Source organism: Pseudopipra pipra, chromosome 6 (assembly GCF_036250125.1).
Source record: "Pseudopipra pipra isolate bDixPip1 chromosome 6, bDixPip1.hap1, whole genome shotgun sequence".
Classification (NCBI taxonomy): domain Eukaryota; kingdom Metazoa; phylum Chordata; class Aves; order Passeriformes; family Pipridae; genus Pseudopipra; species Pseudopipra pipra.
In genome coordinates this window covers 444,186-465,103 of record NC_087554.1, presented here as the reverse complement: position 1 = coordinate 465,103, position 20,918 = coordinate 444,186, and the positions used below count along the sequence as shown (strand labels likewise).

Sequence of the window (20,918 nt, the reverse complement as noted above, 5' to 3'; positions counted from 1 at the left end):
TGTTCACCCCCATCCCTGCTGATGGCACAGGGGGAACACCCTGATTCCCCTCTGAGCTCAGGTCTGGATCTGTTCACCCCCATCGCTGCTGATGGCACAGGGGGGAACAACCTGATTCCCCTCTGAGCTCAGGTCTGGATCTGTTCACCCCCATCCCTGCTGATGCCCCCCCTGGGGGTGTGGTGCGGGCGGGGCGGGGGCGCTGGAGAAAGGCTTTTATTCGTTCATACAAGAATAGATCTTCTGCAATAAATACCCCAATAAATAAAACATCTCCAATAAATAAACACTCATAGACGCACCAGGACAGCGGCCCCGCCCCCGGATCCAGGCCACGCCCCCAGCTCTGCATTGATGGGCACTGGGAGGCGGGGCTTGGTTAAAATGGGGCGTGGCCTGTTGCGGGGAGGAGGCGGGGTTGGCTACACAGACTAGTGGGCGGGGCTTATTGCCATCCAGGGGTGGAGCCTATTGCTCCAGGGGCGGGGCTTGCTGCTGGATGGGGCGGGGCTTATTCCTATGCTCAGAGGGGCTTGGTCCTTTTCGAGGTGGGCGGGGCTTGTACCCACGTGGGTCTCTTGGGGTGGAGGGATGGGGCATCCCGGAGGGGTGGGGACACCCTGGGGGGGCACTTGGGGGTCAGGGGACCCGTCCCTTAAGGCACAGTGTGGTGACAGAGGGGCTGTGAGGTGGCTCTTTGGGATCTCTCAAGGCACACTGGTGGTGGAGAGGGGACGTGGCACGGCTGTGGTGGCACTTGGGGTAAGGAGCCCTGCCCCTTTAAGACGCAGTATGATGAGGGAGGGGCTGTGGGGTGGCTTCGGTGACACTTTGGGATCAGGAGAACCTGCCCTTTAGACACAGTGTGGTGACAGAGCGGATGTGGGGTGGGTTTGGTGGCACTTTGGTGTCAAAAGCCCCATTTCTCAAGGCACACTGGTGGTGGAAAGGGAACGTGGGGTGGCTTTGGTGGCACTTGGGGTCAGGAGACTCATCCCTTACAGCACATCGTGGTGACAGAGGGGCTGTGGGGTGGCTTCGGTGGCACTTTGGGGTCAGGAGCCCCGCTGCTCAAGGCACACTGGTGGTGGAGAGGGCACCTGGGTGAGGAGCCCCGTCCAGGTCCCACCTCAGGCGGGGGCACGGGCGGGGCGCTCAGAACCCCCTGGCCTCCAGCCGCAGGGTGACCACGGCGGGCGGCACCTTCTTCTTGAGGCGGTTGAAGTCCTTGGCCGAGCGCCAGAGCCAGGTCTGCAGCTCCTTGAGCAGCCAGAAGTCGTCCATCTTCTTCAGGAAGTCGTTGGGGGCCGGGGGGGCCCCGGGGGGCCCGGCGGGGGGCCCAGCGGGGCCGGCGGGCAGCGGGTACCCCAGGGAGGACATGACGCCGCCGATGCTGAGCACCAGCCCCTGGAGGCTGGCGCAGAAGTGGGCGAGGCGGTGGCGCAGCTCGGCCGTGCCCACCTGCCCGTCCAGCACGCGCAGGTAGCACAGCAGGCGGCTGTAGGCGCGGTAGTTGGCGGCCAGGCGGGCGTTGTCCGTCAGCCCCCTCCACAGGTCCAGGTCCACCGTGGCGCTGGGCACCCGCTGGGCGCGCGCCAGGCGCGGGGGGTTGAAGTCGGGCTCATTGAAGGGGGGCCCCAGGTAGTTCAGCTGGAAGGGAACGGGGGGCGTCGGGGGTGGTGTGGTGCTGGGGTTGTCCCCCTTGTCCTCTCTCCGTGCGCTCCCGCCTGCCATGTCCCAGGTCCCCGGGATCACCATGTCCCAAGTCCCCAGGATCACCACATCCCAAGTCCCCGGGATCACCATGTCCCAAGTCCCCGGGATCACCATGTCCCAGACGCCCACACCCCGCGGGTGCACACACCCAGCATGGCCCAGGTCTCCACGTCCCCCCCATCCCGGGTTTCACTGTCCCCCAGGCAGACACGCCCACTGTGCCCCTTTCCCTTTCATGGCCTCGGTCTCCGTGTTCACCCTGTCTCCACGTCCCCCAGGTCTCCATGATCACCGGGTTCCAGGTCTCCCTGTCCCCCAGGGGGACGTGCCCACCCCGCTCCCAGTCTCCATGTCCACTTTTTCCCAGGCCTCCGTGTCCCCCTGCACACCATGTCCCCTGTCTCCATGTTTCCATGACCCCCGGGCTGACACGCCCAGCATGTCCCAGGTCTCCCTGTCCCCCTCTTTGCAAGTCTCTGTGTCCCCCTGCACACCATGTCCCCAATCTCCTCGTCCCTCTGCCCATGTCCCACATCCCCCAGGTGGCCGTGCCCATCACGTCCCCCTTTTTCCACGTCCCCCCATCCCAGTTCTCAGTGTCCCAGGTCTGTATTTGTCCACCACATCCGAGGTCTCCACATCCCCCGGACGGACACGCCCATGTCCCCACTCTCTACATTCCCCTCTTCATCTCACCCCCCCAATCCCACCACATCCCCGAGGGGGACATTCCCACCACATCCCGGGCAGTGACGCTGTCACCGCCTGGCACCCACCGTACCGGCACCACCGAGGGCACGTCGGGGCAGAGACGGGGAACCTCCGCGTGAGTCGGCAATGCCGGCGGGGAGGGAGAGGCCGGTGCCCACACCCATGATGGAATCATGGGCCAGGGGAGGGGGCCCGGGAGCCGCCCTGAGCCCGGAGGGTGATGAGGCATTTCCGTGCCCCCCGGCGCGGGAGCGGCTCGGCACGGGGTGGATACCCCGGGGCGGGGGAGGAGGGGGGGATAAACATCGGGGACTCACGTAGGTGCCGGCGAGGGTGCGGAGCTGGTGCTCCAGGTAGCGGGTCAGGTCGTAGGTCTGCTGGATGGACTGGCCGGCGCCCAGCTCCTCGGAGCAGTTCAGTGCCGGCAGCGCCGGCAGGTTGCAAAGCGCGGCGCACAGGAAGGTGAAGATCCCCCAAGAGTCACCTGCGGGGGACACGCGGCACCTCAGGGCGGGTGACAGGGACAGCCCGGCTCTGGGTGGGCGGTGCTGGGCCCGCGGGGCATCCCGGTGTTACCCCTCTGAGAGTGGGGAAACTGAGGCATCAGCACGGGGAGGGGGGGGCACCCCCACCTCAGCACCCCCTCCTGGAGCAGCAGAGACACCCCCCCCCTTCACTGCAGTGACCCCCCAGCTCCCCTCCGAGCGCTCCCGCCCGTGGCTGCACCAACAATCCTTTATATGGTCTGGAGCAGCACGGCCTCGGCATTCCCGCAGGGACACACGCCTGGGATATATTTGGGCACCGCCAACGCCGGAGCGGGCTGGGCACCCAGCAGGGATCCCCGCAGAGGGGCCACCGGGAATGCAGGGGGGTGGGACACGGCCCCGGGTCGCGGGGTGACCTTTGCCAAAGCCACCGGAAAGAGCCGGGGGGGTCCCCGTCATCGGCCTGACGTCAGGGAGGCCCGGGAGCCGCGGCCTCGTGCGCCGGCGGCTCTGCAAAGGTCACGGCCCGCGGCCAGCGCGCTCCGGCCAGCTGGCACCCCGGCACGCCGGAGCCGGCCTTCCCGGCAGCTCCTCCCGGGAAAGTCCGGCCGCTGGCACGGCTCGGCACCGCGGGGCTCCCGGCGTGGGCAGCCCCCGTGTGCCCCCGCGCGTCACCGCTCCCCGTCACCGGCCACCGGTGACGCACGAGGGTCCTCGGGGACACCCCGGCTCTGGCCACAGCGGCCCCGTCGTGGTGGGTATCCCTGTGGGATGCGGCTGCCCTGGGGGTGTGCAGGACAGTGACCACACCTGGGAGACATCCCGTGGGTGTGCGACACGCTGCCCACACCTGGGAGGCACCACGCAGGGGTCAATAGGTGTGCACGGGTGCGGGACACCCTATGGGCCTGCCGGGTACCACACAGGTGTGTGACACGCGTGGGATGCACCTGCAGGGGTGTCCGTGCACAGGTGTGTGCCCACGCACGTGCTGCACACGTGTGACACGCCAGGTATGGACGCAACGTGCTGTGCATACGGGACACATCCTGCGAGGGGGTGACGACACCCCCTGTGCGTGTGACACACCGTGTGCGTGGCACACCGTGTGTGTGGCACACCGTGCAAACACAGCACGCTGTGAGCATGACAGGCTGTGCACACACGACACGTTCTAAGAGTGCAACAACACTCGGTGCACACACCGCCCCACGGGTGTGACACGCCGTGCACACACAACACGCCGTGTGTGTGACACACTGTGCACACACCACCCCACGGGTGTGACATGCCATGCACGCGTGACACACCATGTGTGTGACACACTGTGCACACACCACCCCACGAGTGTGACACGCCGTGCACATGCGACACGCCATGTGTGTGACACGCCGTGCACACACCACCCCACGGATGTGACACGCCGTGCACACGCAACACGCCGTGTGTGTGACACGCCGTGCACACACCACCCCACGGGTGTGACACGCCGTGCACATGCGACACGCCGTGTGTGTGACACGCCGTGCACACACCACCCCACGGGTGTGACACACCGTGCGTGCACCACATCGTGTGTGTGACACACCGTGCACACACCACCCCACGGGTGTGACATGCCGTGCGTTCACCACACCGAGCGTGTGACGCCCCGTGCCCACGTGTGACGCTGCGTGTCCCCGTGGCACCCCGTGCCCGTGCGTGGCAGCCGCCCGCCCTCGCCCGCCGCGACTCGCCCGGTGCCCCACGGAGGGCACGTGCCACCGCTTGCCCGCATTCCCGGCGCATCCCGGTGCATCCCGGTGCATCCCAGTGTGTCCCGGCGCGTGGAGCGTGCGGCCGGCCCCGCGTGCGTGCGAGCGTGGGCCGGGGCCGGGGGGGCCATGGGGGGGCCGCGGTGACTCACACCACACCCCTCCTTCCCCGTGTTTGCTTTGGCCGGACCCTCACCCGCCGCCGGCTCCGGTTTCCAGGCGGGATTTACACCCGCCCTGGCCCGGCCAGCGCCAAACCAAACACAGCCAGGGAGTGAGGCGGGGGGGGGGATGGCAGGGACACGGGATGGGGATGGAGACACGGCAGCTCCCGGGCAGGTGGCCGGGACAGGAGGATGAGGATGAGGGAGAGAGGGAGTGGAGGTGGGTGACAGGAAGATGGGAATGGTGGGGTGCACAGCACTGGCACAGCATGAATGGCTCTGGGTGCTGGTGACCATGACACAGCAGTGACCGTGACCATGGCACAGCAGTGACAAGGCCCACAACACAGCAGTGACAGTGGCACAGTGGTAGCAGTGACCATGACACAGTAGTGACAGTGGCCATGGCACAGCAGTGACAGTGACCATAACATGGTGATGACAGTGACCATGGCACAGCAGTGACAAGGCCCACGACACAGCAGTGACAAGACCCATGACACAGCAGTGACAGTGCCCACGACACAGCAGTGACAGTGACCATAGCAGAGCAGTGAGAGTGACCATGACACAGCAGTGACAGTGACCATGGCACAGCAGTGACAATTGCCCAGCCATAGAAGGTGCCCCTGCTGTCCCTTGCCCACCCCATTCCCAGTCTGGCACCCGGCACCCACCAGCACAGACAGTGGAGGAGGGAGGCTCCAGCCGGCACAGCTGGATCCCGGTGACGTCGGAGAGGAAGAGCCCGAGGGTTTCAAAACCGGCCCTGGAGCGCGGCCAGGATGCTTCCAGCCCACGTAAGCAGCTCATGGCGTGGCTGCCCGGGGTCACCCACCCGGCCCCGGGGACACCCGGGGTGACGGGGGGCCATGGGAGTGGGGATCCCTCAGCTACAACAGCAGCAGCCCTGGACACCCACACCGGACACGCCGGCGGTGCCACAGGCACCCCTCGCACACGTGGCAGCAGGGACGTGGCTCAGCTGCCCCTGGGGTGACACCACCGGGCCCCCTGCCCTGCCACCCCCCGGCGGCGCGGGCGGCGGCGCTGGCCAGACCTCCCGGCGAGCGGCCGAGGCAGGAATTCGGCCACGGGGCCGGTGAGCTGTTCCCTGGGCATGCTGTGGGCAGAGCCGCCGAGGGCTGAGTGACCACAAGCCACCCAGAGCCGCTTTCCCGAAACCCTGGTGGTGGGGGCGGCAGCCGGGAAGGGGGGACCCCCTGGCCCCGGCGCCCCCCGGCAGCGGACGGAGCCGAGCCGGCCCCTGCCGCCGCAGCGGGAGCTGCCCTATCTGATGGGCCGGAGGCCAGCGGCGAGCAGAGCCCCATCCCACCCCACAGCCCCATTCCTGGGGCCAGAACGGGAGGTCTTGTGGTGGCCAGGAATGGCTGTGGCACTGAGGACAAAGCAGCCCTGTCCCTGCTGTCCCAGTCACGTCCCGGCCACCAACTGGCACCACTTAACCCTCCACGGGGCGTTTCCCAGCCCAGCGTGGCTGCCAGCTCCAAGGGTCTTGGAGCGGGTGACACTCAAGAGCACAAGGACAGACACTTCTGTGTTCCCACACTGCTGGGCAGGTGACACCGGGGCACAGCAGCAGCCCCTTGGAGCCGACGGGGACACAGGGATGCTCACATTCCACACCCGAAGGTCACGAACGCTGCCTGAGCTCCAAGGGGAAGGACACGCGTGTCCTTGCTGCCCGACAGCAGCCACAGCCACCACAGAGGTGTCCCCATCCCGTCCATCCCGCCCCGTGGCAAAGCCGCCGTGCCGGGGGCGGGCTGGGGTGCGGGGGGCGCGTGGCCCCGCGTCCCCCCCGTGCCTGCGCTCGCGGCGCTGAGTGTTTACATCCTGTCTCCTCCGTGTGTTTATAAATGCGGCCGCGCACGGGAGACTCCAGCGAGGCCGTAATTAGCTGGGCCTGGATTTCCCATCCGGCTCCGACTCTGCCTCCAGCCAGCAGCACGATGGAAACACCCCCGCCGGTGAGGGGGGCGCAGGCCCCTAATCCCAACCAGACCCCACCGTCCCGCACGCACGCCCAGCGCCCACGAGCCACGCGAGGCACCCCGACCCCTTCCTGCCACAGGTCACAGAGCCACACAGACCACCAGCCCCCCTGGCACCGCCCTGGGGGGTTCACCAGCACAGAGCCAGGGTGGCAGCTCTCCAACAGCACAAGGGACCCCCAGTGACAGCGCTGGGTGACACACCCTGGCACTCCCAGACCCGCTGCCACCGCTGGCATCTCCCACCATGGTGCCACGAGGTCAGCGTGGGACTGGCGGTGCCCGGACGCCCCCACGTCCCCACAGCACCCTGAGGAATCCCAGGACACCTCCGTCACCCACGGGCCACGTGCCACCCGTGGCCACAGCACTGCTGGGCCGCCTGCTTCCCGGATATCCCATCTGCACCGGGGCGAGCGCATCCTCCTATTCCTGCCAGGATGCTGGCGTGGGACAGCGGGCACGGTGGCACGGGAAACACGGGCGCTGCCGCGGCGGGGGGGAAGGCTGGGGGGAGATGATTTATGGGGCTCGGTGCCACTTAGCAGGGCATAAATCTCCCCCCGGCGCGGCCCTGTAAGCAGAGCCCTCTGCGTTTCCCCGCGGAGCCCGCGCCTAATGCAGCCCAGATGTGCCGCCGTCACCGTGCCCTCGCGCCGCCTGCTAAATAGGCACGGGGACGCCGCGGGTGCCAAGCGTCCCCGAGCCCCGCCGGGAACGAGGGACGGGCAGCCCGCCGATGGGGATGCCCAAAAACAGGGAGCGGGGCCGTGGTGGCCGGTGGCGGCCGAGCTCCGGCCCCCGCGGCTCCCGCGGCCGCGCCGGGCTCGGCGTCCCCGTCCCCGGCTCGGCCACGTCCAGCGGCCTCGGCGACAGCGGGAAGGGGGAGAGGAAGGGGCGAGGGAGGCCGATGGAGCCGCCGGGGGATCCCGGCCTCGCTTTTCCGGTTCCCCGGCGCTCGCCCCGCTTTGCCCGTCCTGCGTCACCGCCGGAGCCCGGCCCGGCGCCGGCCTCGTGCTGCCCCGGCCCCGCTCCCGCCGCCCCGGACCCCGGGGAGCCCCGCGGCGCCCACGCCGTGGCCTTTTAAGGGTGTTTTCCAGCATCTTCCCCGGCGAGGAACCCCCCGATCCCGGTGTGCCCCGGGGAAGGCCGGACCCCCGGCGGCCCCGCGGGTGCCGGTGGCCGCTCGGGCCGGGGGAACAAAGCCGTCCCGGGGCCGTGGGGACAGTCCCCTCCCCAGCACCCCAAAATCCCGCTGCTGTGTCCCGGAGGAATCCCGCCTGCTCTAGCGACGGCGTTCGGAGTCAAGCCCCGAAATCCAGCCCCGGGCAGGAAAGCTAACTCTTCCTGCCCCCCTAAATCCCATCGACTTTCCTTTTCCTCCCCTCTGTCAGTCCCGGGGTTTAATTCTCCGTGCTCAGCGGCGGTTCCCTCCCTGGTAATCACAAACATGCATGGAAAAGAGGGAACGAGAGAAAGGGGGGAAAAAAAAACCACCAAAGAAACAACAACCCAACCTAGAGAGGGGAAAGTCTTAAATCAATCCCAAAGCCAGACAGACGTTTTAATCACATCAAATTAAAATCAGCAGTCGGGTTGGAAAGGGGAAAAAAACTCCCGGCAGATGCAAGCAGGGGAGTTGGGGCACCCCCCGCCCCACACCCAGCGCCGTGGGCTTACCTGAGAGATCCCCGGTAACATTTAGCATAGTCGGGGTGCAGGGGGATTTCGGGGGGGCTCGGCTCTTGCTCGGCACCCCGAGCCCACCCGCTCGCCTCAGCCCTGGCTCGTTGCTTCGCTCGCTCTCGGGGTTGGGTGGTGGTTTTTTTGTTGGTTTTTCCTTTTTTTTTTTTTCTTTTGGGGTTGGTTTCTGGGTTTCTTTTTTTTTTTTTTTCCCCTCGGTCTCTATTTGTTTTGGTTTGGGCTCGCTCGGGTGTTAGGTGGAAAAAAAAAAAAAACCAACACCAAAAAACAACAAAACCAAAAAGCCAGGGCGGGTTGGGTGGGTTTTTGGGGTGTGGAGGGTTCGCACCACGCTCCGGCTGCTTCGCTCGCCGCCGTTCCCCCCTTCCACCTCCCTGGATTTGCTCTTTTGATTGGGGTCCAGGAATGCAGGAATAAAAAAAAAAAAAAAAAAGGAAAAAAAAAAAAACACACCACAAAAAAAACCCGGAGCTCGCATCCACCCTCTCCAAGCTGCTGCCTCCTTCTTTCCTCTTTTTTTTTTTTTTTTTTTTTTTCCCAATTCAAGTGTTAAGCAGAACCAGGTTGCTTTCAAGAATGTATTTGATGCAATTGTACACAAGAGCAGGCTCCATTCATTCCCTCCCTCTCCCCCCACCCCCCCCCCGCCCCGGCTTTATCCCCCCTTTCCCCATCCCCATCCCTGGGGTCCCGGCACCGGGCAGAGGTGGGGAGGCTGGAGCTGAGCCCCGGAGCTGCGGAAGGCGGAGGGGAGGGAAGGGAAGAGGGGGGTCCCCGGGGGTGCTGCCGGCCGGGTGGGAAGGGGGGGACCCCCGCTTTGTCCCTCCCCGCGCCCCCCGGTCCTGGCTCCCGCCCGGCTTTTGTTAGTGGCGGGGCCGGTGCGGGGCCGGTGCCGCTGTGCGGGGGGAAGGGGGGTCTCCTACCTGCTCTCAGCTCCATGCGGGACGGGCGCGGGGCCGGCGCGGTGGGTGCGTGCTCGGGGGTCCCCGGGCGGGCAAGCAGCGGTCCCGCACACCGGCCCGGGACCGCGGCTCCCATTTGCCGCTCCGAGCCCTCTCGCCTCTTCTCCTCCCCGCGCACAGAGTCGAGAGCCCGGTCCCGGGGGGGCACGGACGGAACGGGAGGGAGGGGGGGTCCGGGGAGGGGAGGAGGGGGGGGGGGACGGGGGCGAAAGTGCGGCGGAGAGGCTCCGCTGGCGGGGCCGGGGCCGTGGGGGGGGCTGTGGGGGGCGTGGGGTGCCAGCTTGCCCCCCCTTCCCCCCCCCCCCCCCCGGGGCAGCGGGGAGGAGCGGCGGAGGGATGGGGCCGGCCGGTGCGGGGAGGGTGGCGGCGGGGCGGGGAGGGGGGGTCCCGGGCTCTCCGCTGGCACGGCCAGCCCCCTCCCCTCCGGCGGAGAGAGAGGGTCCGGGGAGGCGCGGACCCCCGCCCGGGCTCGGGGTCCCGCAGCGCGGGGGGCGCTGCCCCGCCGGGACGGCGGCAGGTGAGCGGCGGGGCGGGGGGAGCGCGGCGGGGTCCCGGCGGCACCACCGGAGCCCCTCGGAGCGGCGGCGGCTCAGCCCCGGGGGGACCCTCCGTCCCGGGGAGGGGTCTCGCTCCTCCCGGCGCCCCCCGTCCCGCACGGACCCCCCTCCCCACACCAGCCCCATCCCTCCGGGTGCCAGAGCCGCTTCCTTCCCAATTATCCTCCCCCGTTAGGACGAACCCCGTCCCGGCGCCCGCGGGGCCCTTGGCAATTACCGCGGCGTCCCCACAGCCCACGCAGGATGGGTGGATGGGGTGGGTGTGGGAGACCCCCAGGGCCGAGGGAGCCGCTGCTGGAGGGGAGGGGGGCGGCCCGCCGGCCAGAGCCCCTCGTCCCTTCCCCTCGTGCCCCACAGCCACGAGTGGGTGCTGCCGCGGGGGCTCTCTCGGCGGGGAGGGGAACGTCCTGGCTCCCCCCAAAAAAAAAAGCTTTGTTTAAAACAAAGGCGCTGGGAGCGCCGGGAAGGGCCGGGAGGTAACAGGCGGATTCGCTTCCACTCCAGACCCCGGCCCTGGCCGGGTCCAAGCCCTCCCCGCAGGATCGCATCCTCCCGGCTTTCTCCGGGACACGGGGTGCCCTGCTCGGAGCGCACCCTTTCCCCCAATCCACCGGAGCCCCGGCAGCGTGTTTGAGGGGTCTGCCCGGCATGGGGCCGGCCCTTCCCGCCGCCCCAGCCGCGGGACAGGGTATCTGGTTTCCCCCCCGAGCCAACAGCTCCCGCCAGCAGCACTGGAGCAGTTGGGAAAAGCCGCCAGTCCGTCCCCGGGGGTGTCCTGCCTGCAGAGGCAGCGGGGCTGCCCCTCACTGCCCTCTCCCCCTCCCCTAAATCCAGCGCCGCGCTTGCGCCTTGGGGAGTTTTTCAGCCACCTCGGCTCACGCTGGGCCAACACCTGAGAGAGGAGAGGAGGAGGAGGGTGACGCCCCCGGGCAGACGCGGCTCCTGCCTTCCCAAGGCCCTCTCCCTGTGCCAGCCAGCGGGGCTGAGACAGAGCCCCTTCGCTGGGACAAAGTGGGCACAGGTCAAACCACCGGGAAGCCTCATCCAGCCTCATCCTCCTCTCCCACTTCCTCCTCCTCGCCCAGTGCCCAGTGCCCGCAGCGGCTCTGCGTGGGTGAGGCCGTGCCCGCCCTGCCCTCGGGGGCCACGTCACGGGGCAGCTGAGCTCACCTCCGTGCCCCGGTCCCCTCGTGGCCAGCCCAGCCTCCCACTGCTGACCTTTGCAGCCAGCAGCCCGGAGGAGGGAGGCACAGCGGGGCCAGACCCAGAAATGCCGGGTTTAGCCCCAAACCGCCCGCAAGGTGCGGGCTGGGAGGCACAGGCAGTGCCCGGCTCCTCGGGGACATCCCTGGGGCGCAGCCAGGGGCACGGAGCAGCCGTGTCCCGGCTCGGCGTGTCCCCTCCTGCCGGGCTGGCAGCAGGAGCCCAGCTGTGGCCGTCTGTCTCCCTGGGCAAGGGCGCCGTGCCATGTGCCGGGAAGAGAGCTGGAGGAGCGGGAAGGAGGCTGGGAGACATCCCCGAGCCCACCGGGGCGCGAGGGAACAGCCCATCGCCGCCCCGGACGAGCTCCCCGGCGCTGGCGGGAGTCCTGGGTGGGCACAGCTCAGCCTGGCGGTGCCGGAGCCCCCCGAGGGGCTGCCAGGCTCCTGTTGCCGCATCGAGCCCGTTCCCTGGTCGGCGCTGGAGGGAGGAGGGAGGGGTGACCTGGCTCCGGCCCCCGCTGAGGTGTGTGTGTCACGACCACAGCCAGCTGCGTCCTCTCCGCAGCCCCATAAAGCGCCGGGCCCCGAGGCCAGAGCCCCTCCTGGGGACGCCGCTCCAGAGGAGCCCGGCAGCTCTGCCAGAGCTGGAGCGGACGCTCGCACACAATCCCGTCCTCCTCCTTCTCCTGGGAGGAAGGGAGGCAGCCAGGGCTCACCCCAGGGGCGGAGGAGCCAGATCCGGCTGGACCCCGAGCCCAGGCCAAGGCAGGCCTGGGAGTCCCCAGAGCGCCGACCCCGGCTCAGCCCCCCACACGTGGCTCGGCCCCCGGAGCCCCCCCGAAGGTCAGGGGGTTGTGTACCTGGAGGGGACGCACCGCCGAGGGTCCCAAATTCCGGATACGAGGCACTGGGAGAGAGACACACCTGGGAGGGGAGAGAGGAGGAGGAGGAGAGGCCGTGAGCGTGTCCTGGAGGCTGGCAGCCACGGGAAAGGGGCTCTGCACCCCTCGCCCTGCCTCCCCCCCATCAGGTGCCAGCAGTGGGGCCCCTCCGAGCCACTGAGCCCGGGAGGAGGGACTTGGGAAGCGGCTGCTCTGGCGGCGGGCGGGAGCCAGCTGGAGGACCCTGCTGTGAGCACGACTCGAGTTCCTCACAGACACATCCCCTGGGCTCCCTCGAGGCCACGAGCCCAGAGTCCGGCACTCCGGGCTGGCTGTGAGCACGGGCGGCTGTGGGGGCCTGTGCCACATCCCGGGAAGTGCTCACGGCCAGCCTGGAGCAAGCTGGGCTACTGGGAGGTGTCCGGGCCCATGGCAGGGAGGTGGGACTGGGGGGGCTTTAAGGTCCCTTCCGATGCAAACCATCCTGGGATTCTATGGAATATAGAATGGATATACCTGGCCAGCCTAGAATTTACAGCATCCCCCCCCACTGCAGAATCCTGGGACACCCCCAAAATCCATCCCTGGAAGTGTTCCAGGCCATGTTGGACAGGACTTGGAGCAACTGGGTCTAGTGGAAGCTGTCCCTGCCCATGGTAGGGGGGTATGACTGGATGGACCTCAAGGTCCCTTCCAACCAAAACCATTCCAGGATTCTCTGGGATGCACAGCCAGCAGCACCTGCAGCAGGGAGAGGGACCATTAGCCACTGCCAACATGGGAGCAGTATCCTGCCCCCGGGAGGCAAGGATCGAAAAACCCCCGGGAACCCGGGGAGCACCGGAGCAGCTCCAGGGAGCTGTATCCCTTCCTGGAAAGCACCTGGAATGCGGGAAGGGGCGAGGGCACCGGGCGGAGCGGGCAATGCTGCGGGAGGGCAGCCCCGCCCAGGAGGCTACTGGGAATGAAGCGAGGGGTCAAGGGGCTGGGGGGAACAGGGAAGGAACGACCCCGGGGGAGCCCCGGGACGGGTCGGGAAGCCCCGGGAAGGACCCGGCGCGGGGAGCGGCGCCGAGGGGCTCGTCGAGGCCCCATTGGGCGAGCCGCACGTCACTCCAAGCACCGACCAATAGCGAGTCGGGAAGGGCGGGACCTGCCACCCCCGGTAGCAGCTGGGAGCTTCCCCCCCGCGCGCCGGTCACGTGGTGCTCTCGCGCCGTGCCGTCACGCGCGCCCCCGGCGCGGACCAATCGGAACGCGGCGGGGGCGGGACCGAGCGGCACTCGCAGCCAATGGGGAGGCGGCGGGCGCAGGGCGGGCGCGGGAAGCCGGGAAGGCACCGGCGGGGGTGAAGCGGCCGGAACCACCGGGAGGGGCTGGAGGGGGGCGGGGGAGCGGGCGAGACCACTGCGGGGCCGCTGGGGAGGGCGGGGAGCTGCGGGGCGAGGAGCGGGGAAAACAAAAACCGTGGGGAAGGGAGGGGGGCGGTGAGGCCGCGGGGCGGAACCAGCTGGGGGGCGTGGTCTGTCGTGGCAGGGGGCGTGGCCTCAGTTAGCAGGCGTCACTGAGGGGCGCGGTCTGTGGGGAGGGGGCGTGGTCTCCGCGCGGGGGCGGGGCCTGGGGGCGGGGGCGCGAAGCCCCCACGTGCCCGCCCGGTGCCGGTGCCGGTGCCATGAAATGTGTCATCGCGGGCGGCAACGTCAAAGGTGAGCGGGGGGCACGGCGGGGCGGGGGGTCCCCCAGGCCCTGCCTCACCCCCCCCTTACTCACCCTCTCTTTCCCAGTGCTGGGCCGAGCCGTGCACTCCCTGTCCCGCATCGGCGACGAGCTGTACCTGGAGCCCACGGAGAAGGGGGTATGGAGCGGCTGGGGGAGTTGGGTGGGGCACCTGTGCCCCCTTCGGTCCCTTCAGGCAGCGCCAACACTGCGTGTGCGTGTCCCCCAGCTGTCCCTGCGCGCCGTCAACTCCTCCCGCTCCGCCTTCGCCTCCTTCCTCTTCGCCCCCCTCTTCTTCCAGCTGTACGAGCCGGGCGGCCCCGCGCCCAACACCGAGCGCTTCCGATGCAAAGTCCACATGAAGGTGCGGCCCCCCTGCCCGGGAACCCCCCCCCGAGCTCCCCTTTGTTCTCAGGCAGGTGACAGTCCCTGCATCCATCCCCTGTATCCATCCCCTGCCCACAGTCCTTCCTGGGCGTGTTCCGCTCGCTGCCCTCGCTGGAGAAGTCGGTGGGGAAATGCCTCATCCTGCTCAAGCACCGGGCCAGCCGCCTGGTCCTGCAGCTCCACTGCAAGTATGGTGAGTGCCAGGGGGGTGACACAACAGCGGGGACGTGCTGGCACCGTGTGCTGCCCTGCTGAGCCCGTGTCCCCACTGCCAGGTGTCACCAAGACACACAACCTGGCCTTCCAGGAGTGCGAGCGGCTCCAGGCCGTGTTCGACACCCAGCGCTGCTCCAGCCGCCTCTGCGCCCCGGCACGGTGAGGGGGGAACAAGGGGACACCACAGGGATGGCACCGGGGTGGGCAGAGGGGGATGAGGGTGGAAGGAAGGAGGGATCCTGGCTGGCCCCGTGGGATTTGGGGTTCTCAGCCCCCCTCCATGTGCCCCCCTCACCTACCCCCTGTGCCCCCAGCGTGCTGGCAGACGCTGTGGTCCACTTCCCCCCGACGCTGGCTGAGGTGACACTGGGGACTGGCCCCGGGGCAAGATCAGCCTCCGGAACTACGTGGAGGACGAGGCAGGTGAGTCCTGTGGGCTGAAGTAGCCCCTTGTCTGCCCTGGGGTGCCCCCACAGCCCCCCCACCCACCTCCCCCTCCCACCAGAGCTGAGCAAGACGATGGTGACGGAGCTGTGGCTGGCTGAGGACGAGTTCCAGTCAGTGACCGTGTCCCCGGGCTCCCGCATCACCTTCTGCCTCAAGGAATTTCGGGTGAGTCCCTGCTGGGTTCCCCCAGCCCCGTGTCGCCCCCCAGCCCCCCCCTCACCCCACACTTTGTCCCCAGGGGCTGCTGACCTTCGCCGAGGCCTCCAACCTGCTCCTCACCATCCACTTCGATGAGCCTGGCAGGTAGGAGGGGGTGCTGTGCCCTGTGCCCTGTGCCAGCCCTGCCTGTGTGTCCCCCCGACCCTCAGCCCCTCTGTGCCCCCAGGCCGGTGGTCTTCACCCTGGATGACACCGTGCTGGAGGTTCACCTGGTGCTGGCCACCCTCTCTGACCTGGAAAGCAGCTCCCTCCCCCCCCCCACCAACGGGTGAGTCCCACAGGAACCCCCCAGCTGCTCACAGCAGGGACCAGAGTGAACATTCCCGATCCTGCCCGTGTCTCCTCGCTCCCTCCCCATCAGTGTGTCCCACCTGCCCACCCCGGCCGACGACTTCACTGATGACCTCGAGTCCTACATGGTTGCCCTGGAAAGCAGTGCCTGTGAAGGGGCATCCGGGGGCCCCCCCAGCCCCACCTTCCCCCTGCGCACCCCCCGGACAGCCCAGAGCGACCCTGAGGAGCAGGAGGAGGAAGAGGATGAGGACGGAGCTGTGCCGGGGACCCCCCCTCACAAGAAGGTCTGGGATGGGTGTGCCTGGGGGCAGGGGGTGGTCACAGCCCCCTCATGACCCCCCCCTCACAAGAAGGTCTGGGATGGGTGTGCCTGGGGGCAGGGGGTGGTCACAGCCCCCTCCTGACCCCCCCCTTTCTCCCCACAGTTCCGCTCCCTGTTTTTCGGCTCGGTGCTGACACCGGGGGGGCCCGGCCTGGCCCCCACCCAGGAGGTGCTGGCAGAGGACAGCGATGGAGAATGTTGAGCCCCGAGCCCCTGCCACCCCCTCAGCATCCAACCAGCACAGGCACCCCCCAGTGACCCGATTCATTACAAGTTTATTCCCCAAAAAATTCCTCCCGCCCCCCGCTCCGCTGCCACCCCAGGGCTGGGCTCTGGGCTCTGGGCTCCCCCCTCGCCCCGGCACTCCCTGCCCTGGCACTGGGCTTGCTTTGGTGGAGCGTGGCTCGAAGAGGAGGGGGGAAACAGGATCCTCCAAATAAAAAAACTTGAGTCGAAAGAAAAGCGACCTGATTCTGTGTGTGTGGGTGGGTGTGGGGTGGGGAGGGGGACAGGGGGGTGGGTGGGCAGCACCCCGGCCGGGGCGGGGGGCGGCTCCCACGGCTCATTTCTTGGCTTTGGCAGAGTTTCGGGGGGGGGTGACGGGGCGCCCGGCGGGGTTCAGCCCACTGAACTGCCCGTACTTGCCCTTGCTCTTGTCGGCCGGCTTCAGGATCTGGGGGGCAAGGGGGAGAAACGGGTCAGGGGGGGAAGAAATGAGTCAGAAAGGGGTGAAAGGGGAGAGAAATGCACGAGGGGAGGGAGAGAAATGGGCAAGGAAGGGGCTTCACACAAGGGGCTTCACACCGTCCCGCCCCAGCTCCCCGCTCCCCTCCTGCCTCCAGGGCAGAACACCTCGGTGCCCTCCGCTCTCCCTCCAGCCCCTCCAGCAGGAATTGGGGGTGTCCTGCCCCTGGCCCAGCCCACCTGGAAGGAGCACATGAGGGTCTCGTCCACGCTCATCATGGCGCCCGCGTTGTCGAACTCGCCGCAGTAGTTGGGGGCCGAGAACAGGGTGACGAGCTGGCGCTTGGCGAAGAACTCGTAGCCATCCTCCACCACCTGCACCAGGGGGGCACGCAGTGAGCACCCCCGGGGCAGATAACCACCCCCCTGGGCAAATAACCACCCCCCCGGGCAAATAAACCACCCCCCTGGGACCTCATGGGCAAATACCCACCCCCCTGTGGCAAATATTCTCCTCCTGAATACCCACTCCCCTGGGGTCAATACCCGCCCACTCAGGGCAAATTCCCACTTCCCTGGAGTAAAATATCCATCCCCAAGGCCAGATATCCAGGCTCCCAGGGTGAATACTCACTCCCCTGGGGCAAATTTTGACCCTCACGGGGCAAATGCTCACCCCCCCAGCGTCAATGTCAGGCAAATCCTCCCCCCTGGGGCCAATATTCACCTCCAGGCAAATGCCCAAATCCTGGGGTAAAATCTCACCCCTCTAGGATAAATACCCAAATCCCAGGGCAAATCCCCCCTGAAATCCTGCCTACACACTCACAACAACCCCCCCAAAGTCAAACACCTCCTCTGGGGCGGGCAAACACCCCCTCAGGACCCACCCCTGGAGCACACACCGCCCTTGGGGGGCAAATCCTCGGGCTACACACGCCTGCCCTACACCCGACACCCACTGGGCACCCGAAGCCCCACTCCAGGGGCCCTCCCCAATACTTTGGGGGTCCCAGAGGTACCTGGTGTGCCCGGCAGATGAGATCCAGGTCGTGCTTGTGCAGGAACTTGGCCACCACCTCTGCCCCGAAGGTGAAGGAGACGCCGCGGTCGTTCTCCCCCCAGCCCTGCACGTCCTTGTCGGGGTCGGACCAGAGCAGGTCGCAGAGCAGCCCCTGGTCCGGGACGTCCGTGGGCCGCATGATCCGCCGGATCTGCTCCATGGACTGCAGGTCTGGGGACAGCCCTGCGGGGAAGGGGAGCCCCTGGAGCTCAGCACGGAGATCCCGCCCCTCCACAGCCCCTCCCCGGATCCCTGGAAAGGGGGTTTTTTTCCCCACCTCCGTGGCAGCAGAAGATCTTCTCGTCCACGATGGCGGCGATGGGCAAACAGTTGAAGCAGTCGGTGAAGGTCTTCCAGAGCTTGATGTTGTATCGCCGCTTGCCTGGGGGGGACAGGGAGGATTTGGGGGTGTCCTTGGGGGACAACAGGGACTTAAGGGTGTGTGGGGCTCCCAACAGGGGGTTTAGCCCCCCAGGTGATGCACAGGCAGCTGCCCTGGGGTCCATCAGACCTGGCAAAGCTCTGGCTGCACAGGGACAATGGGGACGTGGGCGTGTCCTTGGGGGACAATGGGGACGTGGGGGTGTCCTTGGGGGACAATGGGGACTTGGGGGTGTCCTTGGGGGACAATGGGGACGTGGGCGTGTCCTTGGGGGACAATGGGGACGTGGGGGTGTCCTTGGGGGACAATGGGGACGTGGGGGTGTCCTTGGGGGACAATAGGGATGTGGGGGTGTCCTTAGGAGGGCACTGAGGTGGGTGACATGGGGGCACAGGGGGACAGGGTGGGACTGGGGGAGGGGTAGGAGGACACAGGGCTGGACAAAGGGGTGGCAAGTGGACACTAGAGAGGCCAGGAGGACACAGGAATGGCAGGGGGATATTGGGATGGCCAGGGGGACACAGAAGGACAAGAGGACAGGAGGGGGTGGCAGGAGGATGTGGAGGGAGACAGGAGGGCACACGGGTGGGCAAGGGGTGGCAGGAGGATGTGGAGGGGGACAGGAAGACAAGGAGGGGCAGTAGGACATGGAATGGGCAGGAGGACAATGGGAGCAGTGGATGAGGGATATGGGGGGTCAGGGGGACAAGGAGGGGTGGCAAGAGCACATGGGGGGACAGGAGGACCATAGTGGGGCAGGGGGACAATGGGGGGGCAGGAGGACATGGGGAGGGGGCAGGAGGACATGGGGAGGGGGCAGGAGGACATGGGGAGGGGGCAGGAGGACATGGGGAGGGGGCAGGAGGACGTGGAGGGGGACAGGATGATGTGGAGGGAGACAGGAGGACACAGGTGGGCAAGGGGTGGCAGGAGGATGTGGAGGGGGACAGGAAGACAAGGAGGGACAGTGGGACATGAGGTGGGCAGGAGGACAATGGGGGTGGTGGATGGGGGACATGGGGGGTCAGGGGGACAAGGAGGGGTGGCAAGAGGACATGGGGGGGCAGCAGGATACAAGGGTACAAGAGGCCACACAGAGGGGGCAGGAGGACATAGGGGTGGGCAGGAGGACATGGGGAGGGAGCAAAAGGATACGGGGTGACAGGAGGACAACAGGAGTGGTAGACAGGGGGACAAGAGAGGGTGACAAGAGCACATGAGGGGGCAGGAGGATACAGGAGGGCAGGAGGTGGCAGGAGGACACAGGGTGGGCAGGAGGATACATGAGGGAGGTCAGGAGAACACGGTGGGAGGGCAGAGGGGGCAGGAGGACTACCCTGGTCACAGCTGGGGTGGGACAGCACTGGGACAGCAGCAGGTGAGGGGTGCACGAGGACAGCTGGGGGGTTTGGGGGGCCCAGCCTGGGCACTCACACTCGTCGTAGAAGCCGTAGATGCGGTTGATGCTGGCACACTCGTGGTTGCCCCGCAGCAGGAAGAAGTTCTCGGGGTACTTGATCTTGTAGGCGAGCAGGAGGCAGATGGTCTCCAGAGACTGCTTGCCCCGGTCCACGTAGTCCCCCAGAAACAGGTAGTTGCTCTCAGGGGGGAAGCCCCCGTACTCAAAGAGCCGCAGCAGGTCATAGTACTGCCCGTGGATGTCACCTGAGGGGGGGGGACAGGCTGTGAGTGGGACCCCAGCTCCCCACAGCCCCCCCGCCTTCCCGTGGGCAGCGCAGGGCTGTGCAGGACCCCCCCCCCCACCCACCCAGCCCTCACCGCAGATCTTGAGAGGTGCCTCCAGCTCCAGCAGGATCGGCTGGCTCAGGAAGATCTCCCGGGATTTCAGGCACAGCCCCCGGATCTCGTTCTCCGTCAGCTGCACGTTCTTCCCTGGCCGCGACCCTTGGACTGGCCCCCCACCCCAGAGAGCGGGGTCAGGGACCCCTAAAGTGCCCCAGGAACCCCCCAGGAACCCCGCCGGTGCCCCAGGAACCCCGCCAGCAGCCCATCTCTAGGGCACCCCCCTTATATTCCCCAGCCCCTCCCGCCGGGATACAGATCCCTTAGGAACTCCCCCCATATCCTCCGGGCTCAGTTCCAACCCCCACACCCCTTGGGGACCCCCCCATATCCTCAGGCTCATCTCCAGCCCCCCACACCCCTTGGGGACCCCCCCCATATCTTCCAGCCCGCACCCCCCCCCCCCGCGGGGTATAGACTGCTCAGGGACTCCTCCCATATCCTCCAGGCTCAGCTCGAGCCTTCCAGACCCCTTGGGGACCCGCCCCAAACACCACCCGACCCTGACCCCCCTTCCCAAAAGCACCGCGGCCTAACACCCCCCCCCCCCCCCGCCAGGCCCGGGCCGGGAACCTCCCCCTCCGCGGCGTTGGGGCACGGCCCGGGCGGGCCCTGGGGACCTCCGCGGACGGACAGGGGGCAATCCCGGGGGCCGGGGGCGGCGGGGACCCCTCACCCTCCAGGAGGCGGCTGATGATGGAGTCGAGGTTGAGCTTCTCGGTGTCCGCCATGGCCGCCCGCGCGCCGCCACGCCCCGCGCGCCCGCCCAGAGCGCCTCCCCCCCTCGCCCGGGGGCGCCCCCTGCCGGCTCGGAGGAGTCACCGCGGCGCTTCGGTGTCCCCCTTGTCCCGGTGTCCCGATCCCAGCGCCCATGGGGACGGGAGACAGGACAAACATGGAGGGGAGGGGGGCGGGGAGCCACGGCGGTGGCACAGAGGCAGGAGGACACCCGTGGAGGTGGGACATGCGTGGCAGATGGAGAAGCCGGGCAAGGGGACATCCCTAGACAGGGGGACACTCCGGGAACGGGATACCCCGGGAAGGGGGACATCCTGGGAAAGGGCATAATCCCGGAAGGAGGACACCCTGGGAAAGGGGACATCGCGGAAAAGGGGACAAGAGGGACCACGGGGACTCGTATCCCGCTCCTGGGCGGGCAGAGATAGAGTGAAGGAGGCAGCCTCGGGGTAGATGGGGGTCCCCGGGACTGGGGCCCTGGGGACACGGAGGG

General features: G+C 67.7%; 3 protein-coding genes across 3 annotated transcripts; 1 reads left to right on the top strand and 2 right to left on the bottom strand.

Moving 5' to 3' along the window:
* Window positions 1-200: 200 nt before the first annotated feature.
* On the bottom strand, window positions 201-8,803 carry CLCF1 (cardiotrophin like cytokine factor 1). Its single transcript, XM_064659920.1, has 3 exons — window positions 8,529-8,803; window positions 2,745-2,911; window positions 201-1,650 (listed from the first exon to the last, which is right to left on the bottom strand). The coding sequence occupies exons 1-3, from the start codon at window positions 8,554-8,556 to the stop codon at window positions 1,156-1,158; spliced, it is 690 nt and encodes a 229-aa protein (XP_064515990.1). The 5' UTR covers window positions 8,557-8,803; the 3' UTR covers window positions 201-1,155.
* A 4,903-nt stretch (window positions 8,804-13,706) lies between these two features.
* Window positions 13,707-16,217, top strand: RAD9A (RAD9 checkpoint clamp component A). Its single transcript, XM_064659895.1, is given in 12 exon segments — window positions 13,707-13,860; window positions 13,939-14,009; window positions 14,100-14,234; window positions 14,336-14,450; window positions 14,533-14,632; window positions 14,788-14,852; window positions 14,855-14,896; window positions 14,979-15,085; window positions 15,159-15,223; window positions 15,306-15,407; window positions 15,501-15,717; window positions 15,859-16,217. Coding segments are annotated over 12 exon segments (1,152 nt in total). The 5' UTR covers window positions 13,707-13,826; the 3' UTR covers window positions 15,958-16,217.
* PPP1CA (protein phosphatase 1 catalytic subunit alpha) lies at window positions 16,011-20,476 on the bottom strand. The gene is made up of 7 exons (XM_064659905.1): window positions 20,364-20,476; window positions 19,664-19,795; window positions 19,319-19,549; window positions 17,780-17,884; window positions 17,462-17,685; window positions 16,680-16,814; window positions 16,011-16,428 (listed from the first exon to the last, which is right to left on the bottom strand). The coding sequence occupies exons 1-7, from the start codon at window positions 20,416-20,418 to the stop codon at window positions 16,318-16,320; spliced, it is 993 nt and encodes a 330-aa protein (XP_064515975.1). The 5' UTR covers window positions 20,419-20,476; the 3' UTR covers window positions 16,011-16,317.
* Between the last annotated feature and the right edge of the window lie 442 nt (window positions 20,477-20,918).